Source organism: Miscanthus floridulus, chromosome 12, assembly GCF_019320115.1.
Source record: "Miscanthus floridulus cultivar M001 chromosome 12, ASM1932011v1, whole genome shotgun sequence".
Lineage (NCBI taxonomy): Eukaryota > Viridiplantae > Streptophyta > Magnoliopsida > Poales > Poaceae > Miscanthus > Miscanthus floridulus.
Genome location: NC_089591.1, coordinates 35,470,197 through 35,486,092, shown reverse-complemented (window position 1 = coordinate 35,486,092; position 15,896 = coordinate 35,470,197). Strand labels below are relative to the sequence as shown.

Sequence of the window (15,896 nt, the reverse complement as noted above, 5' to 3'; positions counted from 1 at the left end):
CGCAAGGCCATGTAGGCAAGTCATCCTTGGCTACCAAAGGCAGGCTCTGGCCACCATGCAAGGCCCCTCTTCTTCTTGTTCTTCTTCTTCTTCTTCTTCCTTATCGGTGGGTGATCTGCGAGGCACTACCGCTTGACACCTCGGTATTTATAGCAGGAAAGGGAATACATAGGATGAACCAGACTGCTCCACCGATGCCGACTCAATGCATATCGGTTTACCACGTCCACAGCTTTATTTCCTGGATACTGATTACCGATCGTTGAGAAAATAAGATTGGTACCGGCCGGAATATATTCATATTCAGCTAAGGTTGCGGCTCCAGGGCATGTGGATTTTCAGACGGGGTGAACGTGCTAGCTGCATTTGCCATTTATGAGAAATCTGAAAAGCTCCAGAGGTGCAGTGATTCGCGCAATCTGAAGGAAATCTCCATATTCTCTTTGGATAGTATCACTGGGAAGGAATTCATCTCCCTGATGGCAAATGTCATGCACCACTATGTTTAAAGTTATTTTGTTCCCTCAATTTGAGTTTGACCTGCATTATATATTGATAATACCGTGGTTAGGTCCTCCACATGGTGGTATCTGGTACTGGCAGCGGTAGGTAAGCATACAAGAATAACTCCTCACAATGCGATATGATCGATTAAAAAACATTATTGCATCACCTTTGTTGGTTAATGCAATCAGCTAACGCTGCAAGACAATGAACATGTGGTAGCGTATCAGCAATCTTGTTGTACAAGAGTTTTTGTTGATCGTGGACTCTTGCTGCTTTGAAGATTTATGACCATCCTGGTGTCGCACTTCTCACTTGTCCCCTTCTTTTATAAGAGCATCTTGGCCTTATCAGCCTAGTAAGGGTTAGTTGACTTTTTTTAAAATAATTTTCTGCTCATTTTTGCAACTTTCCTATGTGTCAATCTAGAACGGAAAAATGTCCTACTCTTGCAATAGGAAAAGAGACAGAAACTGAAGTCTTTGGAAGGGGAATATAATCTCCAAACTTTTGATAATGGAATGGTTAATTGAATAATTTCTCTTCTCAGGCAAAGAAATATGGACCACCCATGTCTCTTAAAATTTGTGAAAGTACATAATTTTATAATCCACTACTAGAGAGAACTTTGAAACAAAGCCAGAAAGGAAATATACACTAAAATGGTTGAGAGTTTTGCTGGCATGTAGATCATCTCTACTTTTCTTTGTCAAGTGCATTACAGGCATAGATGCTCGCATACATACACGCGCACTCACTGGCGAATCCAGGGCACGGCGACCCAGCTGGTTGCCCGCCCGGGCTCCGGTGCCGGCGCACACTAAGGTATTTCTCACATCATGCTCTGCGGCAAGCTTAAAAATACGTAATCTTACCGTCGCCACGAGGTTCGCCCAGGCTCCATTCGATCGTTGGGTCAGGCTCCATTCGATCGTTGGGTCTTCTACTGCACGCACTCACCCACTCACACCTATACACCCATGTAAGGATGAAAACGGAAAGAAAATATCCTGAACCGAACCGCATTGTTTTCTACATTTGACCCGAGCGAATTCGTATTTTCGAACAAAATATAGAATACTAAATTCGAATTCGAAATTCGGAACACCAAATTCGAAATCGGATCGAATTCGGTTTAGGCTTTGTTCGACCGATTTCTACTTTTCTACTTTTAATTCGGAATATCCCGAATTCGAAATTCGGTTTCGAAATTCGGTTTAAACCAAATTTGGCCCACTACAAATCCATCCTTAGAAAAATTATATCTTTTTCATGCGATCTCGGATGAAGATGATTTTTATATGAAAATTGTAGCTCATAACGAGATCTACAACTTTCTAGTTCTTAGTTTTTTTCATGTGATGTCTTGAAGATGTTCAAAAAAATTAAACAAAGTCAGCGATATATTAATCACGTACAAGCGCTTGTTGCCTTAAAAAAATCATATCTTCCTTACGTCGTGTCAAATGGAGATACTTTTTAAGAAAGTTGTAGGACTTGTTAATTATTATGTACTTGTTAATTGTTATGCACTTGGTCCTATGGGTCAATTTTCCGTATTGATTTTTCGTATACCGACCGCGTTCGACATAATTCCGCTCGAATTAGTTCGTTTTTGAAATTCCGTAAGTTCGTGTTCGTTTTCGTGTCCGGCTTTACCGCTTTCGTTTTCGTTTTCGTATTCAAAATGTAGAAGTAGAAAACGGTTGAGAGGTTTTTCGACCGTTTCCGACCGTTTTCATCCTTACACCCATGTGAGCATAACCTACCCCTATGAACGGCTTTGAAAAACTAAGTCAATAGACAATCTTAAGATGATCTGGCTAACTCGGCGAGATGAAGAGTTCTGTCCATGGCGTTCCTGCTAGTGCCTGACGATCATGTCTGTCCCCGCTTTTAACACTTGCCCTGGCTGGGTGGTTGAGGCTAAGATCCTTCGTCGATATGGCTCGCCGGTCACTGGTGATCCCTCTTCATCAGCTAAGGATTTCTTCCTTGTTCTCTCGGTGGGATGTTGTAAATTTCGTCTCAATGTTCTTCTGATTGAGAATCTTCTCCAAACTGTCATTGGTGGTTTCCCTAGAGCTTTCAGAGTGGTGCAGTTGGATGATAGAGTCTTCAGATTTTCAGTTGCTTGTCATCAGGTTGGCTTCCTGTAGGATCAATTCACTTAAAGATAGGCAATCAGAGGGGGGGTGAATGATTGTGAAAGGCAAAAACTAATTTTAAAACTTCCCCCTAAACACAAAACCTAATTGAGCCTCATTTTCAATTCTAGATAGAATACTACATCTCCACAAAAAAAATAATCTCGACCAAAAAGGAAGCTCCAACTGACCTCGAAATTTTACAGATCAAAGTAGATGAAATTCTAGAACTAACCCAACTAGAATCAAGTCAATCGGAGATCTAGAACTCGAGATATAAAATAAACAAGATCGCTGTCTCAGATGGTGACGAGAATTATTGATCAAGCACTAATTTCGTGATTATGCAAAATCTATGAAAGATTAATCAACGAGACTTCTTAGATCACAAGCTTGATGCCTTAGCACGATTTTAGATGGATCAAAATAGGTCTATGATTGAGAATAAGAAATCAATCTAAAATCAATAGCTAGGCATGCAAAACGATGAGCAAAGACAGAAGCGGATGAACGAGATTACCGACTCATCAATTATCAAACCTTGGTCTTTATTGCATAGATGTGTTCACATATTGCATTACACAAGCATCCTTACAAAGCTCACCACGTGTTCCCAAACCTTAAAAACAGATGCCACGACCTCCTGTCGTGCGCTGCCACTCTTCTCCTGCCGTCGCACGTCGCGCACACACAAAACAACGTCCTCTGCAGCGCTACCTCTACCGGCTCGGACGTCCTCCTTTTATATCCTAGCCAGTGGCCAACGCATCGACCAGGCCTTTTCTCAGTCACGTAACGCAGCAGGCCTGGACTCCATCACGTCCACAGCAAGGCAGCAAACCACCGACGCTTGTGGATCGCCTCTCCTTGCCATGTCCTGGTCGAACCAAAGCTCGGCCTCCTCTTGTTCTAAATAGCACTTGACCAAGCCCGTCCAGCACAAGGAGCATGACCCATATGCATGCATCACCACGTATGCACCAGGCCAATACGACTTGGACTCATCATCCAAACCAGTTACGTGCCGACCTGCACGTCTACCAGAACCTTGCGCCTTGCAGATGCACCATCTCGCCCATCTGCAGCTATTCACTTATCCATGCACATCTCCCATGCCCACGTGTCTAACTACCAATCATCATCACGCCGTAGTCCATACATCTCCCGTGTAGGTCTCACGGAGTGATCGTCTTATCTTCACTTCACGTACATTGTTCTCTAGCCCGAACGTCCCGCATGACATCCTTGACCCATGGGACCTCAGTTCCTCCTTAAACTTAGTCCCGAAACCTCAGTTCCTCCCTAAACCTAGTTTCAGTCTGTCATTGACCACATTCCGCCTCAAGCAACACCTGCACATGAACAAACATGCAAACCGTGTCCGAGCACAAGTCCACGACTTGACTCAAGTCAATCCACACAACACCTCTCACGAGTATGTCATGCAACAATACCAAATCACCATGCTATCACAAGCATATAGTGGAACATGCATATCAAACTATGCCATAATCCAAATCACTTTGCAATGCCAATTTCATATCAAACCAATTTTTCATCATATGATCTCACACTTCCATATCTACAACCTTCGATCTTTTGAATGCCATGATTTCAAGGTCTTCTTCCATCTCTAGCACGACAGAGGCCCTAATTATAAAGTTGAATATCGTAATTGGTGCATTGAGCAAGCTGCAAAATGGGTGGAGATCACTAAACGCAAGTCGGTATGTCTTACTAGTGCCAATGCCATCCCCATCTACATTCCTGCTCCTTGTTTTCCTGCTTCAAGCTCCAAATCCAAGGAGTTTTCAAAATTCAAACTGCCAGTTAATTCAGATCGTAAATCTGTTTTTAAGAGAATTATTTATCCTATTAATGAGCCCTTTAACTATAAGACCATTTCTATATCAGACGTGGGTATCTTGGGCCTAATTCCAGATCCGCAACGTATCTCTCCTGGTAATGGGCCTTTATTAAAGCTATGCTGTAATTGTTTGTCACCGGCCCATTCTTGGCCTGCCTTTAATAGCACATCGCGCTGCCAGAGATGTCTCGGCTATGGTCATGTTTCTGGAAATTGCCGACTCCTGCCTCGATCCATGCGCTTCCCCTATGAGCTGAGTACCCCTTTGAATTCTCGTAATTGTCACTCTTCTCAATCGCTGAATGGTGGGCCTCAGTGCTCTTCTACACCGAGATTTTTTCATTATCACCGATTACATTAAACTGTTGGCTGGTATTCAGTCCATCCCCTCCCCTGTTATCGTCCCCTGGCGTCGGCCTTGCAGACTCAAGGCTCCAGAGTTCGTTGACGACGAGCCATGCCCCTCTTCTCTGCTTGGGGTGTCTTCGACTTCCTCGTCGATCATCTTCTCATCGTTCAGTGAGTATGCAACTCGTGTTCTTGGCATTCATAATTTGCCTTCTACTGTTCATGCTGCTTGGTTTCTAAAAACCCAAATTGGTGCTACAGTACCCTCGATCCCAGCACTATGACGTATAGATTTGTTGATCCAACTCTTTTCATGCTTGCTTGGGGTCAGCGTGTCATGGTTCCTGGTCGACCTACCATGCATAGAGTAGTTGCTGGCAGACTATATCGAGTAAAGAATGATGTCGCCATCGCCTTCATCCACCCTCTGCCGCATGTTCAAATGGACTTCAACGAAATCCGTGGTACTCTGGCAGAATTCTTGAATGTGCAAATGGGCATGCCGTATCAGTCAATCCAACCCTGTCCATTTGGTCAAGCTTATGTCACTTTCAGTTGTGTGTCACACATAGATGCTATGATCAACAATGGCCCCCATCAGTTTGGCAACACCCACATCTCCTTCATTGCCCATGACAGGGCTTGGAACAACAGAACTGTAGTATATACACATGAGGTGTGGTTGATGATGATTGGTCTCAATATAGATATTTGGTCTTACTCTCTGGTTGACATGGTAGTTTCCCAATTTGGCAAGCTCATGGTTTGGGAGGAAGATCATGATAATATGGCTAGAGCTCTGGTCAAAGTTCGAGTTACTGGTTTGGATGACATTCCCTGGTTCTTCAATTTCTCTGAAGGTGAAACTCCAGAATCTGATAGTTCACTACTACAGTCGCACCTTTCACAACCACGTCTTAACCCAAAAGCTGTCGGCAGTGATAGTCATAGCCATCGCCGTCGCTATCTGAGACCGTCTGGGATGTTCACTACACCACCGTTGTGGCTTATCATCCGTCCATGATAAGGTCCTTACTTCCGTCGCATTGGAACACGTCTCGCCTATGTGAGTATGCACTAACACCGCCGTATGGCTTATGATCTGTCCGTGATCAAATCCTTATTTCGTCACATTGAGGCCCGACCCACCTGTGTAGGTGTACACTAACACTGCCGTGTTGGCTTATGATCCATCCGTGATCAGGTTCTTGTTTCCATCGCATTGGAGCATGACCCGCCTGTGTCGAGGCGAACATCACCGTCGCTTCAATGAATGAACCGCTTGGTCATAGGGCATCGTCACCATCGCGTTGCAGTACGATCTACCCGTGATGATCCTTTAGTTGGTGTCAGGTTACTAAACGATTTGGCGGTGATACACTATTGACCCCTGCCGCATCAGACAAATAGCGGCGGTGATGACAAAACAACCAACGGCCCGTACATCCGACGGTGACATAATTGTTTCCGATTTTCACAATGTATTTACTAATTCAGTTAGGCCTTAATAACTTACTGAACACACACCATACAGATATAATCATTACACATCATTTATCATGTCTACAATGAAGAGTACTTGGTATAATAACAATGCTCGACACTAACATACTAACTGTGTCAACTGATGAATTAACACAAGTAGTACATATATAGCATAATAAAGGTTCTGCTCCCTATAGACTTACATAAGGTAGATGTGCTCCACTCCTTCAGATTGACACTCCTTGATCAGCTTGGCAACCAATGCACGATGGAACCCCTCTTCTTTCTCCCATAGCCATTGTAGGAAAATCATTCAAAAGCACCGAGACTCCAAAACCTGCACAATGCAAAGCAACAAAATTAATAATTAATAATATTTAACATACCCTTGGTTTAGTTACCAAGCCAAAATTGGACTATATAGACTCAAAACAACTCCCTACCTAAACAAAGACATGTCTTAACAACAAAATATAGCATATGCACCTTTACTGCTCTGCTAATGACTCCATGTACAAGGGACATAAGGAAGATAGTGAGGTCCATTGATACATAGACTCCAAGTAGGTCTAGGACAGTGGATGTCCCGTGTAGGGAGGACATAAACTTTTCTGTGGTTCATATCATATGCAAGAAGTGTTCTGTCCTCCCCAACAAGGAAAATCAAATTCCATTCAAGGTGAACTGGAATCACTCTGTACTCCACATCACAAACCTTGTAACCAAATTCAATATTGTTCTGTCCAAATATCTCCAGTGTGGTCACCGTATGCTTCAATGTCCATCTATTACTACCATAGTCTTCAAGGATCCAGATTGAAAGCTGAGTCATATTGTAAATATCAGCAGTACATAAACATAACTAACCCTGGGCTTTATGGATGGAGATTGCATCACCACGTGGCTTCTATATTTTCCTCCATGTCTTTCCGTCTATATCAACAACAATGATCTGGAAGAACTCAAGCCAGTGCATAAAACCATTAATAAACACACTTCTCGCATATGTGGATACTATAATACCGTCGCCCTATTCAGATTCTTTAAAGATCCAAGCTGCACTCTTAGATGAGTAGATGCTCACACCTACAAACTCACCCTCCCTTATCTTCCCATATTCAAACACATGGAAGTGCGAGGAGACTATCGGATCAAACCCCAAGCGAGCCTCGCCACAAGAACAGAGGTTATCTGGGAGTAGCAATCATTTGTTAGTCACCGAATTGCAGACAACATAGCGACACCCAAAACACCAGCAGAGGATGAGACCGCTGCAGCAATCTGAGACGATGACATCATGAATGGGGAAGGGCAAGAAGGACAAGGAGGGGTGTTCACCGGTGATGCTGGTGAAGTGGTGTTTGCCTTTCCAGGTGCGATAGAAGAATCCGGCAACAATCTAGGGTAGCTCATTTTGGTACTCGATGTTCGAGATGAGGTGGTTCCAAGAGCGGCAGACACACTTGCAGCTACACATGGAGCGGGCGGTGAGGCGGTGGAGGATGAGGACCAAGACATGGTCTGTTAGGATGCCCACTCCCTTCATCTTGTTGGGGACCTCCTCCATCTTAACAAGGATCTGCTGGAGTGGCAGACACACACTAATCAGATGGAAGCTTGCTTCCTACTTACATGAGTGAAGAGGAGAATAAAAATACAAGAAACATGGATAAGGGAAGTGCGAAAGCATTACCCTTGCGTTTGGATCTTGTAGTAGTGAGCTTGAGCAGGCACAGCAGTGAGTACCACCTTGGTCACCGGTGGATCTATGCGGGGCAGTGAGGCATACCAGCGCCGTGGCGTGGAGCACTAGATTGTCGGCGATGAGCGGCAGTGATGGGGAATAGTAGCACTGAGGAGAAGGCAGACTAGGTGGGGAAGCAGTCTTTGTAAGCTAAAGTCGAGGCCGTGGCAATGCAGATTTGAGCAAAATTTCGTAAATACACGCGGGAGATTTGGGCGGGCTTGGAAATTGATGATAGCAGTGCCATCCTGACCGTCTAGAAGCGAGGGTGAAGTCTACCGGTGGTGGTGGTTGCGTGTTACGAATATCACCTAACGACGGACGTGACATATGGTCGTGAAATCTAAGGTGCTCGGGGGCTACCATCATACTACCGGTCGTAGAAGACTGCTTCCCCACCACACAAAATAAACATCGCAACAAAGATAAGGAAGATCCCCAAAAAAACATAAGTTAAGAACATTTCATATTTCATGTAAATAAAACATACATATTCTACGCTAAAAATTCAGTACATAAAATAAAATCCTACTACAAGACTAGCTTCAGCGGGATGCGGATGACCCTCTATCGGCCCTTCTGCCAGGCTTGTAGTAGGGGCCCTTTCCCATGCGGCGCGCGGTCCTCTATGTTAATTAAAATATATATAGTTAGTTTCGATTGGTGATAGGAACTATGTAGTAACTTATAAAAAATTGAAAGAAGGTTGATCACAAAAAACATCATCACACAGAGTTATTATTTCTTTAGTACCTTCTCCTTGCATGCTTCCTTGTCAGCCCTATTGGCCACGTGGCGCTTGTCCCTATGAGCCTTCACCGCCTGATTGTTGCCGCAGTCCCTAACTCCACCAAGCTCGCAGTCACGGGCCATGGCATCGTTGCTCAGGATATACTTGACCAAAGCACTATGCTCTAGCCCAGAGATCCCCTCGCCTCTGCGAGACTTCCCATTAGCGTGCTACAGCAACTCGCGAAGACTCCATGATGGCACTTTCTTGCCGTGGCAAAAAGGACACACAAAGGTGCCCTCGCCATGACCACGAAACCTGACGCCTCCATTAGAGAGGTCGAGTAGGATCTCGCTCTCCTTCTCTTCGAATTTAGACTTGTCTGAATATGAGTTATTGATCTCGGAGTCACTATGGCCTGCCATGCTTGCGGAGATAGTTGAAGAAAGAAAGAGAAAGATCAACTACAAAATTTTGCAAGTTCAGAGTGTAGAAAGCAACACACCGCACCCCCTTCTTATACGAAGCAATGACGACGATTTGCATGGCAATGTCGACTTCCCTAGGCGCATATTTCTCGTCAATTTGCCTCACTGTGTACCCAACTCGTCCATTCAATGGCGACAATTCGCTTAGCAGCATTGAGTTCCCAAGGCACGTATTTCACGTCGCTTGGCCTAGCAGTGTACCCAAAGCGTTAAAAAACATTGGAAACACAACCGCCATAATGGTCATCAATTAGGAGTGCGATTCACCCATAAGAACACGCCGTACCCAACTACGATGTTGTGGGCTACGCCGTCGAGATCACGTCCAACATCCAAGATCAAGTGGCACAGTGCACTGCGTGGCCGGATGATACTCTTTAAATAACCGGGAAACAAGTTCTTCACAATAACTCCTCCTCAATCAATCAAATTAAATTTCACAAAAAAACTCCTCCTTAATCGATGTACGTCATGCCACTGCGCCTCTCTAGCCCTCTGGCTCGCCGCTGTCCACTTGCCATACCTCCAATCACACCAACAATCATGGTGGCGAGGTGGCACCCCACGTCGCTGATGGTGCTCCTTGTCGAGGTGCAAATTGAGAGCGCCGACCACCTCGCTGCAACCTCAGAGCGGCCCATGGACGACCTCCGTAGCCTACGGGCAATGTGCTCGTCCATGCGTGGCATTTACGGTGACCTCGCCGTCGGTTGGCGCGTGGCATTTTGGTGCTTCACGTTCAAACGATAGATTAAAGATAAAGATGACTATCATCATGGGCAAAGGAATCAATGCATGGAGCGGCTGACCTTCATATATTCATCAGGGTGCTCGTTAGCATGCTGCACTATGTAGCTCGCTAATAGCAAGGATAGGGCGATCGATTTGCAGCTGCATGAAATGGAGTGAAGTTGATTGACAAAAGGAAGGAACACGATTAAGCATAAAAAAATAGATCGAAGGGATATAGGAGATCTACGTGCAGGATGGAGTGTGCACCTACTCTGCTGGCTTTGTAGCGCTTAATCGCTGACTTGTACGTGCATGTGCAAAATGGCGTCAACTTGGTGGTCTTCCTCGCATGCATGAAGGCTTGCTCTCGATCCGTTGCTCACATGCACGATGGCCTTCTCTGGCGTGAGGCAGCGTTGTGGCAGCTCGCTCCTCCCGGCATTTCGAGAAGTAATGAGGCGATGGTGGCATGCGGCGGAGCTAGACGGGTGCTATTTAAGAGAGCCTTGGGAGGCAAGGCAATAGGAGGAGGCATGAGCGGCGCGGAGTCGTGGCAGCGGCGGAATCCGTCTTGGGTACGGGCGGAAGGAGAGGGGCAGAGCTGACAGGCGGGCCCCACCTGTTGGCGCAAGAGAGAGGAAAGGGGACGCACGGTGAGGCAACTTCGGCTGGGCCGAGCGCTCGGCTGGGCCATCGCGAAGGAGCGGGCACGGGAGAGAAGCAGGCCAGCTAGGCCAGACTACGCAAAAGAGGAAAGCGGGAGCAGGAGCGGCAGCTGGGCCTATGCGCAAGAGGGGAAAACGGGCCTGCACAGGAGAGAGTGGGCAGCCGGCGCTAGAACTGGGCCAACAGGCCAAAAAGGAGAGAGGGGAGGAGAGAGGGTTTTCCTTTTTGTCCAAATCCTTTTCTAATTTGTTTTAAAAACCAAATTCAAATGTAAACCAAGTGCAACTTCAAATAAAGTTTTGAACATACTTTTCAATTATAAATAAAAGTGAGCAAATTTTAGTAAGTTTTCAAAAATATCTTTTTACAACTTTTTAAATTCTTTTATTTTCAAATTTTCTTTTTCTTTTACTTCAAAACCATTTTTAATTTCTTTTGCAAAAGCAATTCTTACTATTTTAAATTTTAAATCAAAACCACTCAACCAAATACATCAAATGCAAAGGCATGTATGCTCAAACATGTTGCTAATCCTTATGATGAATTTTAATTTAATGTAAAATTTTATTTTCCTATATTTTCATGAGCACAAAATTCCAAATTAAATCATTTTAGCTCCATTTCCAAAAATTCAAAATTTAGGGTGTTACACAAAGATGCCCGTACGTTGCAACGTGAGAAAAGAAACAATAGTATCTCTAGACCAATAGATTTGATTCAACTCAAATGATCACCTTACCTTTCTCCTTACCTCACCTTCCACAGTTGATTACTACAACTCAAATCCAGAGTACGCGTTTCTCTCCCATCCGCAACTACGTGTCACAATAATGTTAATTTGGTGTCATAATAATTATACTCTTTTCTAGAAATATGGTTAAAACTAAAATTTTACTATTACTAATTAAAGGCCCCAATGAAGGCTTCACGTTAATTCTTACGTGCTAGAGAAAATATAAATACTAAAAATTCTCACGTTAATCGGAAACATCTAGCCGTTAGTAGAAAGACTCTAACTACCCATAACCCTTGAATCTATTTTGTTTTCTAAATAAATATCAACTGTGCAGTTATATAGATAAAAAAAACATCTTAAAATCTCAATGTCCGGTGACAAAGCCAACTTTGGCCCTACGGCAAAAAGAAATCTTGATAGGCTGTACAACGTTCACAATTATTTAACTAATAAAATATGTTATCGGGCTGCTCGTACATTTACGGTTTGTTAATATGTTATTAAAAAAATCAGATCGACAGTGCCCATTCACAGTTGGTTATCCATCTACTAATAAAAAGTCAAATAGAGGTTAATCTATCTATTAATAAAACTTTGAATAGGTTCTATCAACCCAACAATTAGTATTTACAAGCCTAACCATTGCATCTATTTAGTTTTCTAAATAAATATCTAACTCCACAGTTATAGATAAATTAAATAAAAAGAATCTCAATGTCCAGTAAAAAAACAATTTTGGCCCTACAGAAAAAAAATTCTTGATAGATTGTACTGACGACGTTCATAGTTATTAACTAATATAAAATATATCTGATCGGGCCTACTCATCACATTTACTGTTTGATACTTTGATATGGTAAAGAAGTATAAAATCCGCAGTGCCCATTCACAGTTGGTTATCTATTAATAAAAAATCAGATAGAGGTCAACGTTAATCTATTAATAGAACATCGAGTAGAATCCATCAGTCTATATACACGTGTGCCAGACTGCTGATATATAAATAAGCGCAAATAAATTGTTACATGTCTGATTTAATGCTATATAAGATTTTGTGACGTGAAGTAAAAAGAGAAAGGTGAGATCTAGAAGAGGTTGATGTTTCGCGAAATAATCACCTCATAAGCTAAAATTTTATATTTATACTATTGTACGAGTCGTTATTGTCATGCAATCCACAATATTCATTTTGTTTTTTTGCACAAATTGAAAAATTAAGGGTTAGACAACTCAAAATACAACCATTGTCACGTAATCTGTTAGGTTGTCTTCAAATTATGTGTACTATATGAAACCACCTATTAAATAATACTTGCTCTAAAGAGGCCAGACAGTCTAAACAACAAGGCAATTTTGTCAAGCATACGGAACTAAGAATCCATATGTCGTCCGTGTCCGTCGATAAGTTTTCAGAGTTCATTAACTGAAAGATAATTCAAAATAACCTCAAAATTAACATCTACATTATTCATGTTTGTCATTATGAAAGATAATTCAAAATAATACTCTAATGGGCCATTTAGATCCCTTCATTTTGGAGGAATTGAAATCTACATAATGGATTATGCTATTTGGATTGAAATTTGATATTCCATAACTTTTTAAGCTCACAAATAAGCCTATTTCAAATTCGTAGGGTGAGAGATGTAAATGGATTCTATAGATCACTATGTTATAATTCTACTCTTTAACTCATAGCACACTCTTCAACTCAGTTCTCTACAATAAAAATACGACATATAAGTATGTCCCTTACATGTCTAAGAATAAATATACAAATATATTCCATATACAACTATATTAGCTTAATTAATCTACGCCTAAAATATAATTATTAGAATGAATTTAATTCCAAGGATCTAAACGAGCCCTAAGTTTATCTCTTTCATTATGAAAGATGTTCCAAAATAATGCTCTAAATTTATAATTAAACTATCCACCTCTTCCCTTATGAAAGGTAAATAAAATAATCTTTCATATCATTTACAAATTATCCACATCTAGCTACCATTTATGAAAGATGAAGTACACTAACCCCTGTGCATTTAGAATGCCCATATATGGCATTATGAAAAAATATAAAACAACACCTTCGAATCAAAGTTTGTCACTATAAAGAATAAATAAAAATATCTCTCAAATCTACATGCAAATACTAATATAATCTATCATGGAAAATATCATGAAAAATAATCCAATAATTAAAAAAATATGCCATATATCTTTTTAAATTACGAACTTCTACACTCTTAATAAAAAATAAGCATATGCTATGTTCTATGATGTAGACCAATCAAACATTTATATATTTGTACAAATGTATACATTTAGACTTGAAATTTATGTCATATCAATATTTATAATTTATTTTTGAGCATTCTATATTTAAAAACAATATTATACACATAAGTTTTTGACTAACAAATTCAACAACTTAAGTGCCACAATACAAGCTAAAACATTTATTTGTGTCATTGCAAGAACTAAAACAGTAGTCAAGGACCCAAAGTCCTTTTTAAAATAAATTTAAAAGTGAAAATATTGAATGAAAGATATAATAAGCACTAGAAGTGTAACTTTACATGTAGATAAAAAATTGCGACAACTAGATTAAAAGATGAAAGCTAAAATATTGGTTCATGATGTTATAGGAAGGGATGTAACAAGAAATTATATAACTTAAGATCAGGTTTCGATGAAATATATGTTATGCTGAAGAGCGATCAATCCTAAAACTTCTCATAAAAGACAAAAATGTATGGCCATCAGTTTAGTAGACCATAATACCATAGATAATAATATTCATGGGATCTATTCTATTTTCTAAATAACCATACCTACATTTGCAATTGTGTAAAACAACATAGCCCATGAACCTAAATTTACATCTAATTGCCTACCTACTATAATGATAGACAATTTACTGTAACTTATTAAATCCACATCAAAATTAACATTGTATTATTATTTTAAAAACTAAAGATCCCCATGAATCTACAACTAAGTTATATCAACATCTTCGATTATAAAAAATATTTAACCATGAAGAACATATATGTTTCTATGTGACCCAACTATACTAATAATAATATATTAGAATTTGATAAAATAAACATACATATTGTGTCATCATGCAAATTATGTACACACATGCATGCATGAGCTGTAAATATATATGTTGTGTTTCAGCAATCATGAAAAACATTTTCTTAACAACTCAGATATTAACAATACTAGCTAATTGTTTTTACCTATATTGGTAAGAGTGACATATAATTTATATAAGTTTTCACTTTAGATATTTAAACATTTTAAATAAAACCTTACATATATTGATAATATAATCCTTCATATAATTTCTTGAGAAATAAATTTAACATCATAAGAAGTGGGGGTTAGTGCAGACCACATGGGGGATTACTTTAGTGTAAAAAACATTATATGACTTAGATGTTCATACCCTCTTTAAGTTGTTCTAAATCTCACTTCAAGCTCAGCCATTGATTTTAGTAGGTGATGTGGAAAATGTTTTAAATGTCTGTTTACGCCATTGTAGTACTTAAGAGTATAGTTTACGACATAAAATTGTTATTTTAGAAATTACAAAAGTTAATGTTATAAGATATAAGAAGAGTTTCAACTTAACTTTAGGGTAAAAAACATGTAGTAATTAGTAACAGTTAAGAAAATCAAAATTTTAGATTCATAGCATCATCAGATATAAGATGTGGGCTGCAACAAAAGCCACGGTAGTTTAAGATAATGTTTTAACCAAATACATAGGTGTGTCATACAAATTTTAAGGAAAAACTATGGATATAGATAAAAAACATACAGATTAGTAATGATATGTTTGTCACAACTAGATAGAGATAACAGAGTATCTTTTGTGTCTATTATGTTACAAAATGAACAGAGTGAAAAAACATGTAATGATTAATTTATTATAAATTTTTATTAGTCAGAGGCATTATACAATAACTAATGCTTATGTTATCCGGGTTGATGGACTAGTAGTTTTAATTAATATAATTTTAAAAGATGATTGCATTTGCAGCTGAGTGAGTATAATAAGAAAGAGTCTTCTAAACAATAGTAGTAGTTACATGCACATTATTTTCCACTACTATTACAGTATCCATTTTAGGTAATAGTATATCACGCGCTCATACATATGTTACCATGGTATTAAGTGTTCGTGTTGCAACGCAAGGACATTTACCTAGTGATAGGAAAAATAGGGTGTGTTGCTAGGAAAAGACATAGCAAATTTATGATCTATTAATCTATTAACTAAGCAGTGGGATCATAATTTTTCTCAAATATGTGACTCAACTCTAATATATTGCAAAAAGTAAATATGGCACAAAGTTAATATTTGAGAAAGATTTTTTTTTCATGGAACATGAATCTTGTCGTTCATGCTATGCAAGAATTACGAAAAGGACC

The 15,896-nt window shown here is 40.2% G+C and overlaps 1 protein-coding gene across 1 annotated transcript; it reads left to right on the top strand.

Moving 5' to 3' along the window:
• Positions 1-2,293: 2,293 nt before the first annotated feature.
• Positions 2,294-4,288, top strand: LOC136495700 (uncharacterized). Its single transcript, XM_066491559.1, has 2 exons — positions 2,294-2,648; positions 3,998-4,288. The coding sequence occupies exons 1-2, from the start codon at positions 2,385-2,387 to the stop codon at positions 4,286-4,288; spliced, it is 555 nt and encodes a 184-aa protein (XP_066347656.1). The 5' UTR covers positions 2,294-2,384.
• The last annotated feature ends 11,608 nt before the right edge of the window (positions 4,289-15,896 follow it).